General features: G+C 36.6%; 1 protein-coding gene across 1 annotated transcript in view; it reads left to right on the top strand.

Moving 5' to 3' along the window:
* PLXDC2 (plexin domain containing 2) overlaps positions 1 to 19132 on the top strand; it is a 263586-nt gene that overhangs the window by 200921 nt on the left and 43533 nt on the right. Inside the window, exons 7-9 of the mRNA XM_027887618.1 lie at positions 3748 to 3847; positions 13780 to 13875; positions 14787 to 14868. Of these exons, the coding sequence (XP_027743419.1) occupies positions 3748 to 3847; positions 13780 to 13875; positions 14787 to 14868 (278 nt within the window). The remainder of the gene's footprint in view (positions 1 to 3747; positions 3848 to 13779; positions 13876 to 14786; positions 14869 to 19132) is intronic.

Here is a 19132-nt window from a genome sequence, read left to right as displayed (position 1 = left end):
GATTTTTGAGGTAGTCATTTTATGCAGTTTAAAATTCACCAGTAGGTTTCATGTAGTTTAGCCTGCAGAGTAATTAACAGCTGTTTAGGAAACTCTCCGTGAAAACCCTATATAAGCACTATTATTGTTTTCCTCATTATTACTTTGCAACATACTCTGTCTTTTATCTTTTACTCAGTTTTGAAGTGAGGCAGTAATTGCACCCTTCTTTACCATCCCCTTCAGAATAAGGTTAGAGGCCACGATTTTCTTTTTTTTTGAAGGATAAGGTTCTGGCATGACCTCAAAGTTGAAAAGAATTACTGATCCCAATGATAGCTAGAATTCAGAATGAATTCTAAATACCTTTCTTCGCATTGTCAAAGTACATAATCCAAAATGTAGACATTAATGGCCTCAGTGCCAGTGTGCATTTGGGAAATTTATTCATAAACTGGTGACTTGTACAACTCAAAAGTTCATATTTTGGAATTAAACTAGCTAAAAAGTATTCTCTGAAGGTAATGCCATAAAACCACTGCCACTCATTACCAACCACCTGCACATTCTCAGCTTACTGTTCAGCTATTTAACATGTCGGCCTGTTGTGACATATCTTGCCATTCAGGTGAAGAATTCAGAACAGCAGCTATTCTGCTTGCTACTGATGTTTTGCTGTAATTTTCAGTAAATTATTTTGATATTTAGTACAAGCCTTCTGTCAAGAGGGCGTTTCCTAATAGGCCAGCGTATGGTGAAAGCCCATTTTATCTTGACATCTCATGTAAAAGATTTCACCTGTAATACGGCACTCAGTAAACTCATTATAAATTTCACACCTTAAAAATAGATATATGGTTTTGTAAATACAGGTTTAATGACACTGTAGTTTTTCAGGAGAATAGGAGTGTTCCTGAGTCATGGTTTCCCTTCTAGTTTGACTACATTTCTGTCTGTGTGACTGTTTGACACAGCCTGCCCTTCAGTTTGAAGAGCTGGCTATACAAATTTGATTTTTTTTTTAAGCTTACACAAGCACTTGCTAAACCCCATTTCTATAACATATATCTAAACTTTTGGCTGCTTCTTTTATTAGACTGGACCCTACTACAACTTCCTTATTTGTTTTAGAAGATTATTCTTCAATCTCTTTACTCTCACTAGAATGCTATCAGAAGAGTGTGGACATCTGCAGGGATTTTGGCAAAATCTACTGAGTTATTTCTGCTATAAACTTTTCTAATTTCTCCTGAACCAAATTGTAATGAAAATAAATTTATTTACAAAAACCTAAACCAAAATAAACTCACTTGTGGCATTAGTACTGCAAGAACCTATTACTCCTTCCCAGGGGTTGGGGGGGAGGTGGAAAAAAAAAAAAAAAAAAAAGGGAGGGAGAAATTAGTTTGCTTTTTTCCTAATTTTTGAAGAAAGTTGTCCAATAATTCACAAATTCATAACAAACATGTGAAAAGGCACTTAAAATAAGTGTATGAAAGAAAAGACTTAAAACAAAGGAGTCTTATTCAAGGAGACTGAGTGTAACTTCCTCTGATTTATACTTACACACACAAATTAGTATACTTCTTTTCATGCGTCAGATACAATTTGTGCCTTGAGCTGCCAATTTTGTTACTCCTACTCATAATGATGATTCCAACTACATTCTGTGTCCTTTCTTCATCTGTTGTGTTCCCTCCCTGGCTTGGAAAAGAAATTGCATCTTTCTAAACAGTGCTTTTTCTAACTTAATTTTCAATAATTTCTCTAGAGTATCCTTAAAATCCTTTAAGACAATGTCTTTGACAGCTAATGTAAGCTTTTCTTTTTAGTATTCTGCGACTATGAATAATTCCCTTATTTTGTTTATACTTTCATGCTGGAGAAAATTTATAGACTTATTTCTGATCTTGGTGAGTTTTTTATTTAGAAGAATTTGAAAATATGATTTTCAGCCTTCTTCTGTCATTCTCCAATAACTGCATCAGAGCTAAGCTGATATAAGCCAAATTTAAAATTGATGCATTACTAGTATTTCCAAACCACTTCTGTTTTCCATGTTGATTTAAGAACATCTCACCTTTTTTATGCCACAGCAGATCATGTATGCAAGAACTCCTAAAAAAAAAAATCACTAAATTAGGTTAAAGAAATTCAAATTTATTACAATGTTAAGTTTAGCAGAACAGACTTTTTCTGTTAGTATTCTTAAATTTAGCTTTTACTGAACAGTTATCAGTATAATCAGGAAAAAGTGTAGCTGACTGGTATTTTCGGAACAAGGAGAACAACTGCTGATGTTTAATTCAAGTACGGGAAGTCCTGACATTAATTGACATGTCGACAGAACTGAATCCTCATTCACTGGAAAACGTAACCGGATTTTTAGTTTGGCACTTTTCTGCTATGTGAAAATTACTGACCAACAGTATAATTTTGATAGTTTTACACAGGTAAAGCCAGAGGAGGATATTAGACTAGCTAAACTAACACCTTGGTGCTCATTTTCTTACACTTAATCCAATTTCATCTGTCTTCACTTTAGTAATTTCTGGTTAAATAAAGGCCAGCTTTGAAATATAGGATATCCAACTGTGATCTGAAAGCAGCAATGGGTAGAGAATCATAATTGTTCTTGGTTGTTTATCCCAGTGGTTTATAACATTCAGTTATAGAAGCATGTAGCTTATTCTACTCTGAAGGTACCTGCCTGAAGTTTCCAACTTCTGATTATATCCTTCTGTCCTAGAATTAAAAAAAGACCCTTAGCAATTTCTCCCTCTGGTAGTACTTGTTTATGATAATCTAGCCAGCTTTCCATTATCTCTTTGAGAAGCCAAATAGACAGACCACTTTAAACCTCCTGTCAATGTCATTTGAGAACTGAAGATTACAAAATATTTTTATGACACTTTAAATCTTCCTTCTCTTATTTTTTTTTTAGCATCTTTTTAAGAAATATATCGTCTCAAAATCTGTGTAATGTATCAGTAATGATCTAATGCTCAGGTACACGTAAAATGGCCACCCCACTCCTAGGCTATTTCACTGTGTATCCAAATATCGTATCCATTAGATTTTCTTACTGGGATGTCCCTTCTGACTGCAGGAGTTGTTCATCCAATACAATACTGAGATTCCTTCCAGAACTGCTGCTTTCTAGTCCATAGTTCCCAAATCTCTACCCTGTGCTCTTTTTTGTCCAAGTTACATCTTTGCAATTTTTACAATGTCTAACATTGCTAATTGATCCAGGCATTTCATTAATTTTACTCTGCTAGTGCCATCTGGAGAACTGCTTGGCATTAAATATATGTCTCCTTCTCAGTCATTGATAGAACTTTTTAATTCTAGGTCTGATATGTGGAGAAGCAAGATATGCTGGTTTTGTGTTCAATAGTAGACAAGAGGTATTGCCGTCTTCTCCCTGGGTATTAGTAGCAAATCATCCTACTTTTTCCTCAACTGAGGGAAATAAATTGCTCAAAATTACTACCCTTCTCTGCTTTGTCATTAACAATTGTTCTACCTGTGTTAATGTGAGCACTGTTATATAAGAAGCAAAGGAAACTGGATTAAAATTCAAATTAAAACCAGTAATTTCTATCTTCAATAAATTCTTGGTCATATTATGCTATGTTGTATAATATATTTATTTAGGACTTGTGATTTACACTGGCTACATTTTCATTTTGTCAGTGCTCTTATTTTTAGCCAGATTTTTTTTAGTTCTATATTTCATGTATATCTTCCTGTTGTGTCTTCCAGATTCCTGTTGCTGTAACACAGATAAGTTCAACCAACCACCCAGTGAAAGTGGGACTTTCAGATGCATTTGTGGTTGTGCACAGGATCCAGCAAATTCCCAGTATGTAGAATTGCAGTGGTGCTAATGGTTTGGAGGCTGGGAAATAAGTATAAGCTAATTTTATAAAGGATGATTAGCTGCACAACAAATCACTTAGCTAATTTCAGCTTGTTAATTCAAGTGTAATTTTATTTGCTTGATAATTCCCAATATGGCTTTTCCTGTCATTGTTTCTTTTGAGCTGATAAATTAAGTAAATAAGACTAAATGACCAGTCAAATAATGTCAAATTAAACTGTCAACCAGCACAATTTGGTATTCCATAAGATACTTTATTTGGAATATTGAAGAAGAAGCAACCTGTTCAAAAAAACCATCTGTACCCAAAAATATCCAGGCTGGAAGTTCTTGATACTTTATATACATTTTAGTGAGAGGAAAGAAGAGGAGATGTAGTTTCTAGGTAATATCTTGCCACGTAGTCGTGGCAACAGTATTGCAGGTGACATTTGGTTTTCTCTGTCTTTCATTATACTTTATATGGCTTGACTGAAAATGAATAGTAGGAAATCAAGCATGATTTCTTGAATGCTTTGCTTTAACATACTGTGTACAGAACCCTTTGAGGTTGTTTAGCCATTAGAGAATATGTTCATTTTCCAAGTCTGCTGGTTTTATTTACATATTTGTAGAAAAATTACTAAGTTCAGTTTTTAATGATCCCCTAATAGCAGGGTGTAGATTGGAAGCAGCTGTGCTTGAACTAGCCTCCCAGGAGGTACCCTGTGGTGCACACAAAGCTCACAAAGACTGACCTGATCTAGCCCATCTTTAAGACAGATTGCAGATGGGGCTGACAATGAAGTTGAAAGTGCCATTGCCTCTCAGCTCATCCTATATCCTCATCACATAAACATATAAACAGTCTTTAGCATGAGGGAGCATAAATCCTATATGTCCTGTCATGGGGAATATGGACAATTTCAGTACCATCTGTTGCTTGTTATGATCTCAGAGTAGTGTAAATGAGTGTGATGGTTCAGACTTGGCTCCCTGCCAAAATGCCCAACCCCCCAGTAGCAGCCCCTGTCTTCCCCCTTCCTACTTCCCCCAGGGCAAAGGAAAAAAAACTATGCAAATTGAAGAACCCGAAAATCAAGCTAGTTATATAAAAAAAATATATATTTTATGTATATTACAGTTAAGATGCTATGTACACAGCAAACGGGAATCCAAACACTCCCCGAAGGGATAGAGAAAGGGGAAAAGGAACAAAAGGGAACAAAAAAAGGACACCGAATAGATATGCGCAATCAAACCCAAGAATTAGTAAAATAACTAGTAAAACAAATCTCACCACATCCCTTAGAAAAAAAACAGGATTGACACACACGGCCAGCACTCTCCAAGGCTCCACGTGGCAGGTCAGTGGATGCTGCAGGCCTCAGCCTTAGATAAGCGAGACCAACGCAGGGACCCACTGTTCCCAAACCTCGCCGGAAGAGAAGAAGAGCGAAGGCCTCTCCTCCCTTCTTATTTATACCTCGATTTACGTAAAAATCGTATGGAATACTGGGAACACTGCCCCTTCCTTGGTTACAAACTGGTAACCAGGGAAGGCCTAGATTAAAATCACCACAATGAGGGTGGCATACCCAGATTTCACTTGAGAGATCAGAAATACGTAATTGTGATGTGCCTATGGTTGGATGGATTAGGTTTGAGTGTTTTAAGAACAAATGAATCTAGGCAATCGAGTTCAGTAATGTGAGTGATGTTTGCAAGTGAATAATCTGAATATTTCTGAATCTTCAGCTTGTAAGAGCTCCAAAAATGGATTCAGGAGGAAACTAGATTGATTGACTTATGCAAATGGTTTATGAGAATAGTCACAGAGAAATTCTACGTTAGAGATGCAAGCAGCATGCAGATCTTTTGACATTAGGCCTCCATAATCAAACACCACTAAAGAACCTTTTTTAGATTTACGTATTTTGTATGGAAAACATACGTTTATATGTGAGTCTTTATTCTAGTTTGAATGTTTCTTTCTGTAGAAATATTTCAGACACGCACCCTGTTTTACTAGCACTAAATAATGTTGGTTTTCATGAATGCAGAATTACTTACTAGTCTTCTGGCGTAATTTTTTTTCTCTCATGACACTTTCTGCCAAGTGAAATGAGAATATAGTGTGGGTAAGGAGTGTAAAATCTGCCGCTGCTATAACTGTTTTGATAGGATTATTCATGTATTACTGTTTGCAATACCATGTTTTTCCCCCTAACTACCTCTAGCTTCCACTTCTGTGGATTGTGGTAATTCATGATTACTTTTGCTAGTTTGCAGTTTACACAAAAGCTTTCTTTTGTGTAAACTGCAAAACACAAAAGCTTACACAAAACCCTTCTTTTACAGTAGATTTTTCTGAATGCCAATTGTGCTTTCCATGAAACAGGTTAATATTGATATGTACAGGCAATACAGAACTGGTAAATCATATTGGTCCATAGAAAGCCAGAATCAGATGCCCTTAAAATATGCACATTCTTGAATTCTTGTTTTTCAGAGGTGTTAAATCAACTATGGCTAGTCAATTACCAAAAAAGTGATATGATAGAATTGTTATTTTACTTTATTTGTTAGCTCCTTAAGGCAATGGAAAAATATAAATTGATGTTTGTCCAAAAAGAAGGCAAAGTATAGCTAGTTGCTCTAGCTTATCACTCTAGCAAAGATTTTGCCATCAAAAGAACCCAGTCGCTGTTTATGTTCATGGCTAGTTATTTAAAAAACAAACAAACAAACAAACAAAACACAAAAAAAAACACCATCCCATCTCCCAAACTCTGCTGTTTCATGTTTGACCTTTGTCATTTGTATATTTGTTATTTTTGTATATATTGTATATTTGAAAAGGAAAGAGATAGTAAGTGCAACATAAGCCTATTTGAACAAAAATATCCTCTCAATTTTCAAAAATGCTGAATGTCTTTGGTGCAGTATGTATGCTCAGCATGCTAAAATTTCAGTATAACAGTCCTAGTTCTATTGAAGAAATTCCAGAAGATTTAGAACTATTTATAAGATTTTTTTTTTCAGGTGTACTGTCCAAAACATTGGTAATAACTTTTTTAATACTTCTGAAAAGTGGGTTCAAAAGCCAGATAAACCTATTTCATTCTGAGGAGAGACAACCTTGCTTTTTGATCAGCCATTTCATTTCAAAAGTGCATTTTAATGAGTGCTGAAAAGTATCCTCTTGAAGAGCCAAGAGCAAAAAGGAAGGATTTTCTGAACTTTTTAAAAAGGAGGACCTTGAGCATTTCGTACCTATTTTTTTTTTTAGTATGGTCCTACATAAAAAGGCTTTGCAGTAATACCCCTTTCATCTGCCCCTGCAAGAATCCATGCACCTACATTTTTATACCTTGTCTTGTAAGAGAGCATAGAGATGAGAGATTTTTGGCAGGTGGAATTCTGCCTCTTTTCTGTTTGATACTTTTCTTTGATCCGCTGCTACTTCTTGCATATAGACAATGTCTTTACTTTCAAGCCTATATGTGATACTGCTATATTGTTGCAGATTGGCCATTATTTTATATTTTAGATCTAGATCTAGATTTGCTTGTATATATTCTAGGGGATTTTTTGAATGAATTGTGATGTGTGAAGGGAAGTAAATTTCTGCTTGACAGCAAGGTTAACCTGAAAAATCCTAAATTCTGAAATGTATATGGTAGCAAAAATGGCGAAGTAAGTATATTGATTAATTTTAGAGGAAAAATTTTGTCTTTTTCCAGGTAATTCAGTTGAAATCAGCCAGGCTCTGGACCTCTGTTTCTGATTTGTAAGATAAGTTAGAGGGACCACCTTGATTTCTTCTTCAGACAGGTTGAACACTTGTACACTAACTATTTTTCCTTTTGTAACAAAGACAGCAAGAATATTTCTTGGGTGTTTTCCAGTTGGATGATACATGATTGATGACAGGAGATAGTTTTATGTTTTCCTCCAGCAAGTCTTCTCTCTATTTTTCAACATCTTAACTGCCTCAGGAGCCATGTCCCTTTCCCATTGCAACCACCCTGTTCCCTTTCATTTCTTGTTTATTTCTCAGCCATCCTTGCCATTCTGTTCTTGGTCCTTCTTTCAGTTACCTGTGATGTTCTTTACTCTGCCTGTGGTATTCTTTACTCTCCCTTCTGCAGATTCCCAAGATCTCTCTCTAATTTCATGACCATCTTTCCCCCTCTCCATTTTTCTTTTCCTTCAGGGTTACTACGTTTCTCTCCTTTGTTTCAGTGCTCTCTCCCCTGTTGTCTTTCAATTAGCTTTTATTTGGGCAAGAAGAAGAAATACAAAAGCGTTTGCTGCAACCCACTTTTGTATTTTAGAAATAAAAAATTCCACCAGTGTGACTTCCTAGATCGTGCTTTGTTTTCCACAAAAGGATGAAATACACTGGTAAAATGAGATAGTGCCAGATTCAGAGGATCTACACAGTCTTGCACTTAGAGATAATGGTTAGTAGGTTTTTCTTCACAATGAGATGTACTTCTCCATGATCTTGGCCTCCACTATATTAGATACAGCTTTTTTAGGAAATCCATGCCTTGGCAACTCAACATTTAATCACACTGAAATTATTCAACAACACTGTGTACAGAAACAAAATTGTAGCTATGTGTTAGTAATATTCCAGTTTCAGTGCAATTAGTGTCACTCAATGTGCAGAGTACCTCAAGCATACAATTAAGTGACAACTCTGCATGTTATAACTATTTGCTGAAGATGTCTCTCCAGTTTGTTTACAGCAGCGAAGCCTCTGAAAGAACCTTGGCATTACCTTCCTGTAGGGTAAAAGATGACTAGCCGTTTTTGTTGTGATGTCTATTGTATAAACTTGCAGCACCTCTTGGGGAATCGCAGTCTAATTTGCTGCTACCTTACTGACAATGTTGTCATTTATCCCTGTGGGAAGTGGGCCTCATAGTTATTGGTCTAAATTCACAGTGTTTATTCATCTTTTCCACTAGAGTAACTAACACCACAGAGTACCAGCTCCTCCAGCCCCGCATGTTTGTCTGCTGGTACAAAAGGGCTGCTGTGTTCCTTGCACTAGATGTGTGATTCAGGAGCAGTGTAGGAAAGAGTAGGGCATGCCACTGACTGTTAGCAACATGACAGGTGATCAAAGTTTAAAATATTCTCTTAACCCACCACAGACCAGTCTCAGAGTGAGGCAGTTTGCTGCATAGTGGGTTAATGGAATAAAGCAAACTTTTCACACCTAGATCCTGTACTAAGAGCCACTCAGCTGGCATCAGGAATTGAGGTAAATGTGAAAGGACATGGAGAGTTTCAAAGTAAATGATTTTTGGTAGACACAGAGCATTGGGACAGTACATTTTTTTCTATGTTGTTCCTAAAAAAGGTGTTTTCAGAACCTACTTCACTGGTTTGCTTGTTCACAGATTATACATCTTTGACCTGTGGCTTCCAAGTTTGAAAGGATTATTTTAAAGAGAAAAATAAAATTAGTACAACTAGGGGATCTGAATTTTTATCTAGATTGAGATGTGTGTAATAGTCAATGTCCAAGAGCAGTTGTGGTAGTATTTGGATTACAGGCACGTTTGGTCCCAGTGTCAGTGCCTCAAGAATTAGCTAGTTAATATTCATAGGATCATAGAATCAACCGGGTTGGAAAAGACCTCCAAGATCATCAAGTCCAACTCTTTAACTTTAGCAATATAAAGCTGTTAAAAACAAAGAATAGATTGCTTGGACGTTCTGATTCCCCTGCCTTTTGTGGTGATCACTATCAGACATACCAGGCTGGCAAATCATATATTTGCCTGAAGGTTTTATTTAGTCAGTGATGTTAAACAGGGTTGCTGTCAAGCAAAGTCAGTGGCTCTGTAGCACAGCAGCTGTGCCCCACCCCTCTCAATGCCTTATATTTTTCACAAACTGCTTGCAGCTTGTTGGAAATGTCTCATAAATTGCTTGCTTCAAATTGACTTCTGGATAATCAAATACACCCTCTTACCATTTGTGTTTTCTCTATCAGCAAAACTTAAAAGTGAAAGTGCAGTTGTGTGAATACATATGCCTTGTTTATCAGTTTTTTTCTGTATATATGGCCAATCCCAATTCCCTAGAAATCTTTCAAGCAAAGGTTTTTATTTGTATGAACATATAATTTAAAAACTCAGAATGACTTCTCCGGTATTTTCACATTTCGCTGTATTGCAGGTTTTAGCTGAGGAATAGTGTATGAGGAAAAGTGATTATGTAATAGAAAATATACTGAGAGATTATACACCTGTCAGACACATATTTAGAATGGTTTTTTATGAGCTACTGAGCCTTCAGACCTCTTAAGAAGTCACTGATGCTCTCCTGGTACTGATCCACCTCCAGAGCACTCTCCCTATCTAGTACATTTAGTCAGTTCTGGCAGTTCCCTTTTACATCATTTAGTTTAATACTACTGTGATAAAATCACATGGAAGTGTTTTGTCACACCAGAATCTTGCACATTTATAATTTCCCGATCCATTGTCTAATCCCTTGAAAGGATTCTTTCAACCAGCCTTCTGACCCACCTCTCTAGGTCATTGAGGAATGTTCTTACCTCAAGTGGCTGGTGTTTTCTTCAGATTTTTCTTCTGGAACTGTACCTTTAGCCCTGTGCTCAAAGATAGCACATGTACATGTCAAAGAAACAAAACAAAGAACAGTTTAAACCATACTATAAAAATTAAACCAAATGTAAAAAAAAAAAAAAAAAAACAAAATAGAATCTGTTATTGAAAAATATGAGTTATTCTGTTAAAAAGGTGTGTTTGAGAAACTCAGACTTACAGAAATGTAAAATGTTTTCTTGATTGGGAAAAAGATACATGTATATTTTCTGGCACTCAGAACTGGGACTGGTACTTCAAAAGTATATATGCATGCAAAAAGTCCTTTTCCTTTCCTCCCTTCCCTGCCAGACCTGATGTAACACCTCTTTGCAAAAAAATACCTATATATGATGCTTAAATATTTATCTGTTACTGCATCAAGCAGTTTCACTAGTTCTTGTCATTTTAAGATGTATACTGAGGAACATGGGCTCATAAGCTCTTTGTGATTCTGCACTAGTGATTTTTTTGTGAAAGAGCTAAATAGACAAAGAGCTAATTAAGACAAAGGATAAAAGATTACACCTGAGTGTCAGGCAATGTGTGTTCTGGGTTGCAGGAGGAGTGTGTGAGGAGGTTGAGTGGAAAGCATCAGGGGAGAGTATTCATTTTTCTGTTCATATTGTTGAGTTTAGCATTTTCTCCCAGTTTTGTTAAGGGGATAAAGGTTCCGAATTCTAAATAGGAAAAGTGCATTTTGAGGATCTAAGCATGGTGTGTATAAGTCAAACTTTCAAAAGAATCTAGGGCTGCATGTTTTTACAACCTGACCAGGCAGATGAATTCGAATGCTCGTGTTTCCAACAACCTACCTGCAAGTATATACGAAGCCATTAGAAAGTGACCGTGCAAATACCTCTCTGTGCTTAGGTTTCTTACAGTAGATGGATCCCTCATATGCAAACTCACCACCTGCGGTTGACGCAGTCATCTTTCTGAAGAAAAAGATCGGACTTGAGTCTGTCAAGAAGTGGGATTTAATGGGAGCAAGAGTCATGCTGAAATATGCATGATTAGAAATATAATTTTTGATAACAGACTTAATTCCCTTAAAAGTAATGTTTTTCAAAAATTTCATGCACTGGATGAGGTAAAAGTACTTGTGCCCCAAGTCACTGATTCTTACAAAATTTTTTGAAAGCTGGAATTCTGGTTTATTTTTATTTATTGTAAGCTTTGTGAGGAGTCCATTAGGAAAGGTTCAGCATTAACAAGATTATAGCATACCAGTCTGTACCACTACTGATGAGAGGACCATTCTGAGGTTTGCTGACCTCCCTCACCACAGTCAAAGTTGCTGGTAAAGGACCCTCGTTTCACTATTCCAGAGTTAAAAGAGCTTCTGCTCCTGGGACATCTAGTCAAACAGAGACTGATACAGATGAAAAAGATGTGGCTTAGACTGTTTCTTCCATATTTATTATCTGTACAGTTGGTAACCATGATTCAGGTTTGGAAATGAAAGTTACATGTGGCTCTAGTCCAAAAAGTATCTAATATTCTTCATAAAAATAACTGTTGGATTTGTACTCAAATGCCAAAAATTGATGACGAGAATAGCAACTGGCCTTTAATTGGCATCCGAGTGAATTAGAAAAACTTTGTCAAAACCTACAAACTTGATGACTGTCTGTGGATTCCCACATCCGGAACTTGTGGGGGCCCATTGGGGATGAGATGGAGTTCAATTAAAGTGTCAGCATTCACCATTTGAACTTACATATTCACTTGCTTATTTTTTTCAGAAGAAGGGTAAAGATATTTGTGGAAAAAAATTCCATCCTTCATCATTGTCAGGTGTTCATTTCAAAGACAGTTTTCTGATCCTTCTGATTTGGCAGGCACTTTTATGGGACTGACCATCCTGTGAGGGTAAACCTCTTGCAGCTGGCAAGAGATTTTCCCTACCCCAGCACATGATTAGCTTTGTCTAGAAAATTCTTTCTGTCTAGTGGGTCTGAAGGACATGGCTAAGGCATTTATTGGATTAAACTTTGGCACTTGCTCGTATCTATCCTTTAACTAGTCAGAATGACTTTGTAGGTCAAACATATAACTAGCTCAATTATAGGTTAATTTCATACTGAAAGAGAAATCTGCTATCAGAAGGGGCGAAGCAAAGCTTCAGATAAGTTGCAATAGGAAATGCTTGGCACAGATGCTGATTTGAGCTAAGCAGAAATATTATTGTCTGGAAGCCAAACACTGCCCACCTGTGCCTGAGAGCTAATCCATGCAGGACTGGCAACACAGAAGACGCCCTAAGATTGAGTTTATGGCTGTCTACAAGTAATTTTTCCTCTGTTGCATGTAGGCTCAGACCAGTCATTGACCAGAGTACCCTGTTAATCCTTTGTATGTAACCCTTTATTCCTCTGTAGAATGATTCCACAGTGTCAGTGATTACCATTAGTTTAACGGGCCTTCAAAAGGAACATAAATATGAAACCAGCACATCAGAGAATTATAATTTTCTGTATTAGACTGGTGGTATAGGCTGGATTTTTAATTTACAAATATAGAAGATCAGCAGTCTGCATTGCAACTGTGCACATAAAATCTAGAATATTCAAAATATTTTATAGGATATTGATCTGGGAAATATCATGTGATTTTTAGCATGCTTATCCTGTGCTTGGGTCTTACAGTTGCCTGTGAGTTCAAAGCTCATAAGGACAATGCATTGACTATATTGAATTTCTTCTTTGAGAAACTCAGGTGCAGTCAGCTTGTGTGAAGATTATGCGTAACACTGGCTGTTTAGAAAGGCTTGTCTTGTCTTCTTTAAAACAATGTTATAATATGAAAAATATTCTAGTACATTTAGATGTGAGCCAGCTTGTAGCTAACAAATTTGATTAAGCAATGAAATCAGTTTTGTTTGCACATCTTGGCGAGAACTGACAAAGTGAGCATATAAAACATTTCTCTCAAGTCTGTAAGCTGAGAAATGTCTTAGCAAGCATCTGAAATACACCCTAAAATGTGACAGTATACTCTCTGGAATTTTTGCCTAAATCAATCACTAAGATGCTTGAGAGCACACTCAGCATTTTCATAATTCTTTGCCAGGAATAAGTACTTATTCTGTCGGCTGTGAGGGTTTCTCAAGTGGAAAATTCTCTATCTTTAAATGTTCTTTCATAATGTCTAAAGTTAAAAATATATTCTTGGAGAAAATTGGTGCCCTTTGTGCCCCTAAGGAAGAGTGTGCAGTCTTTACATCCACAATTTTTCACCATCTAAAGAGTGCAAAATAGTAAAATATGATTGATTTTTTTTTTTCTTTCCTGATAGATGTCCGTAGAAGAACAATTTATGAATACCACAGGGTGGAGCTACAGATGTCAAAGATTACCAATCTCTCAGCTGTTGAAATGATACCTCTTCCAAGTAAGTAAAGCATAACAAGCAGGAGCCAGATCTAGGAAGCACCTCCCTCTCTCTCCTAGCAACACAAACACAATTTTAAATATTTTTTTTTCATCTGTGGACTTGGATTCATGAACAGATTCATTTTTCCTCTCGCAGATTCCCATATGGATTATGCATTTATACAGTACATCCTCATGTATCTCAAGTTAGTTTATAGGTATGTAGCTCTCAGTAGGTTCTGAATGAAATTTGTGCCAAATAATTTCTTCAGAAGAATGATTATATTGCCTTTAAATTTGTTTCCTCAAGAAAAAAAAAAAAAAGAAGAACAATTTTCATGCTTGCAAGGCAAACATAAATTCTTCTGTGCACTGTGCATCACATCACAAATGAATTTCCCCAAACATATTTTGCAGTTCATCTCTCTCTTTTGTCCAAGGTTAAACTACATTGGTTAGAAATCTCTGACTTTAAAATGCCAGCTGTACTACTGTGAAAACAATAAAAACCATCTGTTTTTCTTACTTTTTAATCCAGTTATAGTTCTTGTACACTTTTCTGTTATTCTTATCTGCTTATGTCTGAATGTTAGCAACACCAAAGAATGTTGGAACCAGGAAAAAAAGAGATTTTAGGAAATTCTTAATATTGAGGAAAAAAAAAGATTAAAATAGCAATGAAGGTGAATTCACAGATATGGAAGTGGTAGTAAATTAACAAATGGAATACAAATGGGATCCTACAGATAAATGTACTTTTGTCAATGCAGTTGTGCAATGCATTGTCATAGGCTGGGTTCAAGGTCTTATTTTGGACATGTTGAGTCCCTATATATGTATTATCAGGAGATGTATTCTTCTTTTGTGATTTTTATGTGAATTATTTGTGATAGTAATATAATAATTTGTGTTTGTTTATCTACATCTCAGCTTGTCTCCAGTTTACCAGCTGCGGTCCCTGTGTCACTGCCCAGATTGGTTTCAATTGCAGCTGGTGCAGTAAACTCCAAAGGTAAAGAAAAGGGGTTTTTTTGGGTTTTTTTGTGTTTTGGTGGGTTTTTTTTTGCCTTGGCTATGCACCTGTACTTAAAGGCTATCCAAATGCATTGCCTATAGGTTATTCAGCATAAAGAATCCTTATATTTGGTAGTTTTATATATATGCATTGACATGAACACAAACCTCAATTGCAATCACTAGCAACACATCATTGTCCCATTTCACTTCAGCAGTTAGGCAAGAATAATCAAAAAATTTGTTTTGGGAGTTAAGCCCTTGTTCCTATTTCTTTAGTCATACTTTAAAATCCCTATGAAGGAGAACAAGAAGAAGAAATCATAATAAAATTCATATTTTCTCCCTATATCCCTGGCTTCATCAAAAATACTTTAACCATGTGGAGATGCAGGGTGTTACGTAACTATGAAGACCTGCTTTTCAACAGCAGGGAGACCAGCGCGTCCAAAGAGTCAGAGTATTTTTGATTTTAAGCTGTTTTTATACTTGGAGGAAACTTGGGGTCTCCTCAGCCTCTCACTGACACATTAATGAGGACAGTCAGGCCCATGGCAGGAGAGCCTCAGACTGTGACGCAGCTGGAGCACAGCTGGCAAAATGGAAACTCTGCAGCTGTAGCTTCCCCAAAAGTTCTTCACCCACTGACCTTCACTGACCTTCATAACAAGAATTTAACACCCATTCTCTGAAACAAAATGCAGTATCTTAATACTTATTTGTTGTTGTTGTGTTCTTCCACCCTAGTGCTTAGGTTCAGAAATGTTATGTGTAAAATGGATGCATAATGAAATGACAAAAGGCTACTAACATTCTAATATGGTGCAATAATTTGACACCATGTTGAAAAACCGATAAATAGCTGATGAACATGGCACAGAATTAGGAAACTGGGGTCACTTTTATAATGTTTTCTTAAGCTTCAACTTGAAAAGTTGAAGTACTTGTGTAGTAAGTCACTTGAAAAGTAACTCTGTTTCCCATTTATCTTGCAAAAAACTTTTTAGTGGAATTAGAGCTAAATGAAATCATGTAACAGAAAACATCATATCAAATATCTTCAAGATAAAGAATACTTTCAGAAAACTGTTCCAAGCAAGTATGAGCAATTCATGATTGCTTTAGCTGATTCCTTGCTTTCAGCATTGCTTGATTTTCCTTAAATCAACAACTGTTGCAGCACTGAGTTTCTGTTGGCTTTGGTTTGAGCAAGGCCTGTTGTTTTGTGACCAGTGTTCTTATTTCTGTTTGGATAAATTCAATTATATTGTAAAGTTCTGACTCCTATGAAGAACATGCAAACCTTGAGATCTTTTGTGGTTTTCTGTATTTTCTGAAGAACTGAGTTTCCTGAGTTCTGGAATTACTGGAATATCTGCTTCACTCACTGAGGCACAAATTCACTGTGGAGAACTAAGACAGTTTTATCCTTCACCTTTAGCAGGAGCAATATCAGGCATGTAGTCACACTACTTTCCGCTTATTTCTGTGAATTTGTGGCTGCACCCTCACAACTGGCAAGATGTAATTTACTGCTGAAAAATGTACAGTCTGAACACATCTATTCAAATAAATTTTTAATTAAGAAAATCTTACTTTTTGTTTTGCCTGTGAAGATCATACTGCAATCAATGAACCTACTGTGAGGTGGTCATGTACTGTTTTCCAAAACCAGCTGGCTTCATGTTGCAGCATGGTTGTGGCTTTCATGAGGTGCAGCAGATAGACTGAACAGTTTTATTGCTATTAAGCAGCTCATTACTAACAGCAGTGAGACTGTCACTTCATGCAGTTTATCTTTGGACATTGTTTGGCTACCAGCAAAAGCAAGAACTCAAGAGGATTCCTTAAAAAAAGTATGGATCCAGAAAAGCAAACTGAGAATATGCCTCTACGTGGGAATTTCAGTAGTTTTAAAACAGTCGTACCATCCAATTTTCATCTATTAAGACGAACAATATTCAGTCAGTTATTAGCAAATGGGGAATGGTGTATAGAGTCAGAGAATAGTTCAGAATAGAAGGATCCTCTAAAGGTCATCTAGACTAACCTCCCACGCAAAGCAGAGCCAGCTTTGAGATCAGTGCTTTGTTCATGACTTTGTTCATCTGGGACTTGACCATCAAGGCTGTGGTCCAGTCCCCAGTGCTTCTTAATCTTATACAAGATTATACACCTTAATTTGTAACTTGTTATTTCCTCCAGAAACATGCCTTTGATGATGATGTCTGCCTCAGGCCTCATTACCTTTCTTGGCCACTCTCCTCCACCTTCTGAAATGAGCAGTTAATTTCAACTATTTCAGCTCTACAGACAAACACATATAAAATACTAAGTGGTTACATATTTTGTGAAAAAAAGGCAACCTGCTCTCCAAAACGTGAAGATTAAACATTTATTTAGTTACACTTGCAGGATTTTTGTGACAAGGACTCATTCCTTTCTCAGTTCTAAAAATTTTCTGCTCCCTTCTAGCTCTGGATATTCTCTCTCGCCTTCTGGTCTAGTGCCTCTCTTTTTTTAATTTGCTGTTTTTCAGCATGTCTATTCATTTTAGGGAGATAAAAAAAAAAAAATATTCCATTCTCAGTGGAGACATCTGGATCACAGGAGAATTCTCAGAATCATTTGCTTCAGTACCACACTATGGTTTTGTTCCCTTTAGAAATAAATTTGCTGTGTCGAAGTGTTCTTTTTGCATCTGATTAAGAAGCATTTGCTCAACAAGAAAATCTAATATCCTGGTTAAAAATCATAAAGGATGGAAAGCTGTGAATTCCTTTACCCTAGTGCTCCATCTTTTTCTGTGTGTCACTGCTCTTCAGTCACCAGCCTTGTAAATCAACGGAGGCTTTTATCTCCTGTTATGATATACATTGCTCTGCTGCAGTAGAATAAAATGAGCTTGAAAAAACAAGGGCAAAGCATTAAATGAAGTATTAACTTAGACATTTCAGAAGTTCCTGGAGTACAAAGAAAATTAATATTCGCTGTCCACTTTCAAGTGGGGGCTCATAGTGCTTTTTGAAGTAGGAGTAATGTGTCTTGGTTACAAAGCTGACTGGACACACTGATCCAGGAAGTGAGAACCCAAAACTATCTCTCTTGGCTATAGGGGAAGCCCAGGGTGGGGAAGCCAATTAGCCTTTGGTGCAAAAGCCTGAAGAAGGCTTTGAACTGGCAGTGGCTGATTTTCAGAGTACCAATTATCTACCAGCTGATCTAGTACTCAGATTTCTGCAGAGGGACAATGCCTGCTTGGTAGTGAGGGGACTGAGGCAGCAATGAGGGTCAGATATGGCTGGAACACCCAGTGATGTTCCTTCTGTGGTGCTGCAGTAGTAGTTTGGTGCTCTAAAGTGAGATCTTCCAGAGCATCCAGACTTCTGTGTGGGTTACAAGCAAACACATACTCATAGAGAAACAAAACTCTCTACTGATTATACAAATCTTTTTTCTCAGGAANAAAAAAAAAAAAAAAAAAAAAAAAAAAAAAAAAAAAAAAAAAAAAAAAAAAAAAAGTTATGTAAAGTCTGTAACTGCACAAGGAAAATTGACCAGCACACTGATTGCAGAATAGCTGTACTCCCCCATGTGGGCAATCTGTGTTGGAATGAAACAGCTTTATCTTGCAACAGTGGGTTGTTTCCTACCTTTAGCTTCAGCCCAGCTGCTGTGCAAACTCTGCAATGGTTGGAGAGGCAAGTTCACTTTGTACATGACTCAGGGCAAATTCCTGCACTCTCTACAAGCTTAAATCACTGTTAGATTTTTCATACGGAGTCATCATACTATCCACTCTGAAATCCAACGTGATGTGTGTCATACAATTTTATCATGACTAAAGCAAAGGCTTATCATTTTCTCTTGACTTCAGTAGGTGAAGGATCCCACTAGAACCTAATTTTTTTTAACTATGTATATTTCAAAACTGTTTCATAAGTAAAGCTGTTTAGAAAGAGATTAACTATAGATATGTAAACTAAGATGGTATTATAACTTTCTGCAACACCAGATTCATCTCTATAACATGCCAGAAATGCTTTAGCCTCTGCCCCATAGGAGTCACCTGTGGCTGAAACTTGGATCATTTACTCCTCATTGTCTCTGAATTCCTGACATGTGAAAAATTGCAGCATTCATTAATATTAGAGTTGTTTATATAATCTTTTTATGCTTCTGGAAATGTTTATATACTCTAGGCATTTGGTATAGCTTTCATTTTAGACGTCCTTTTCTAGGAAAGTTTTTGGAAGCTTTAA

This window comes from Empidonax traillii, unplaced genomic scaffold (assembly GCF_003031625.1).
Source record: "Empidonax traillii isolate 1590-97213 ecotype Southwest subspecies unplaced genomic scaffold, ASM303162v1 scaffold217:size1918799, whole genome shotgun sequence".
NCBI lineage: Eukaryota > Metazoa > Chordata > Aves > Passeriformes > Tyrannidae > Empidonax > Empidonax traillii.
Note: the sequence above shows the minus strand (reverse complement) of the source record. Positions and strands in the feature narration are given on the sequence as shown.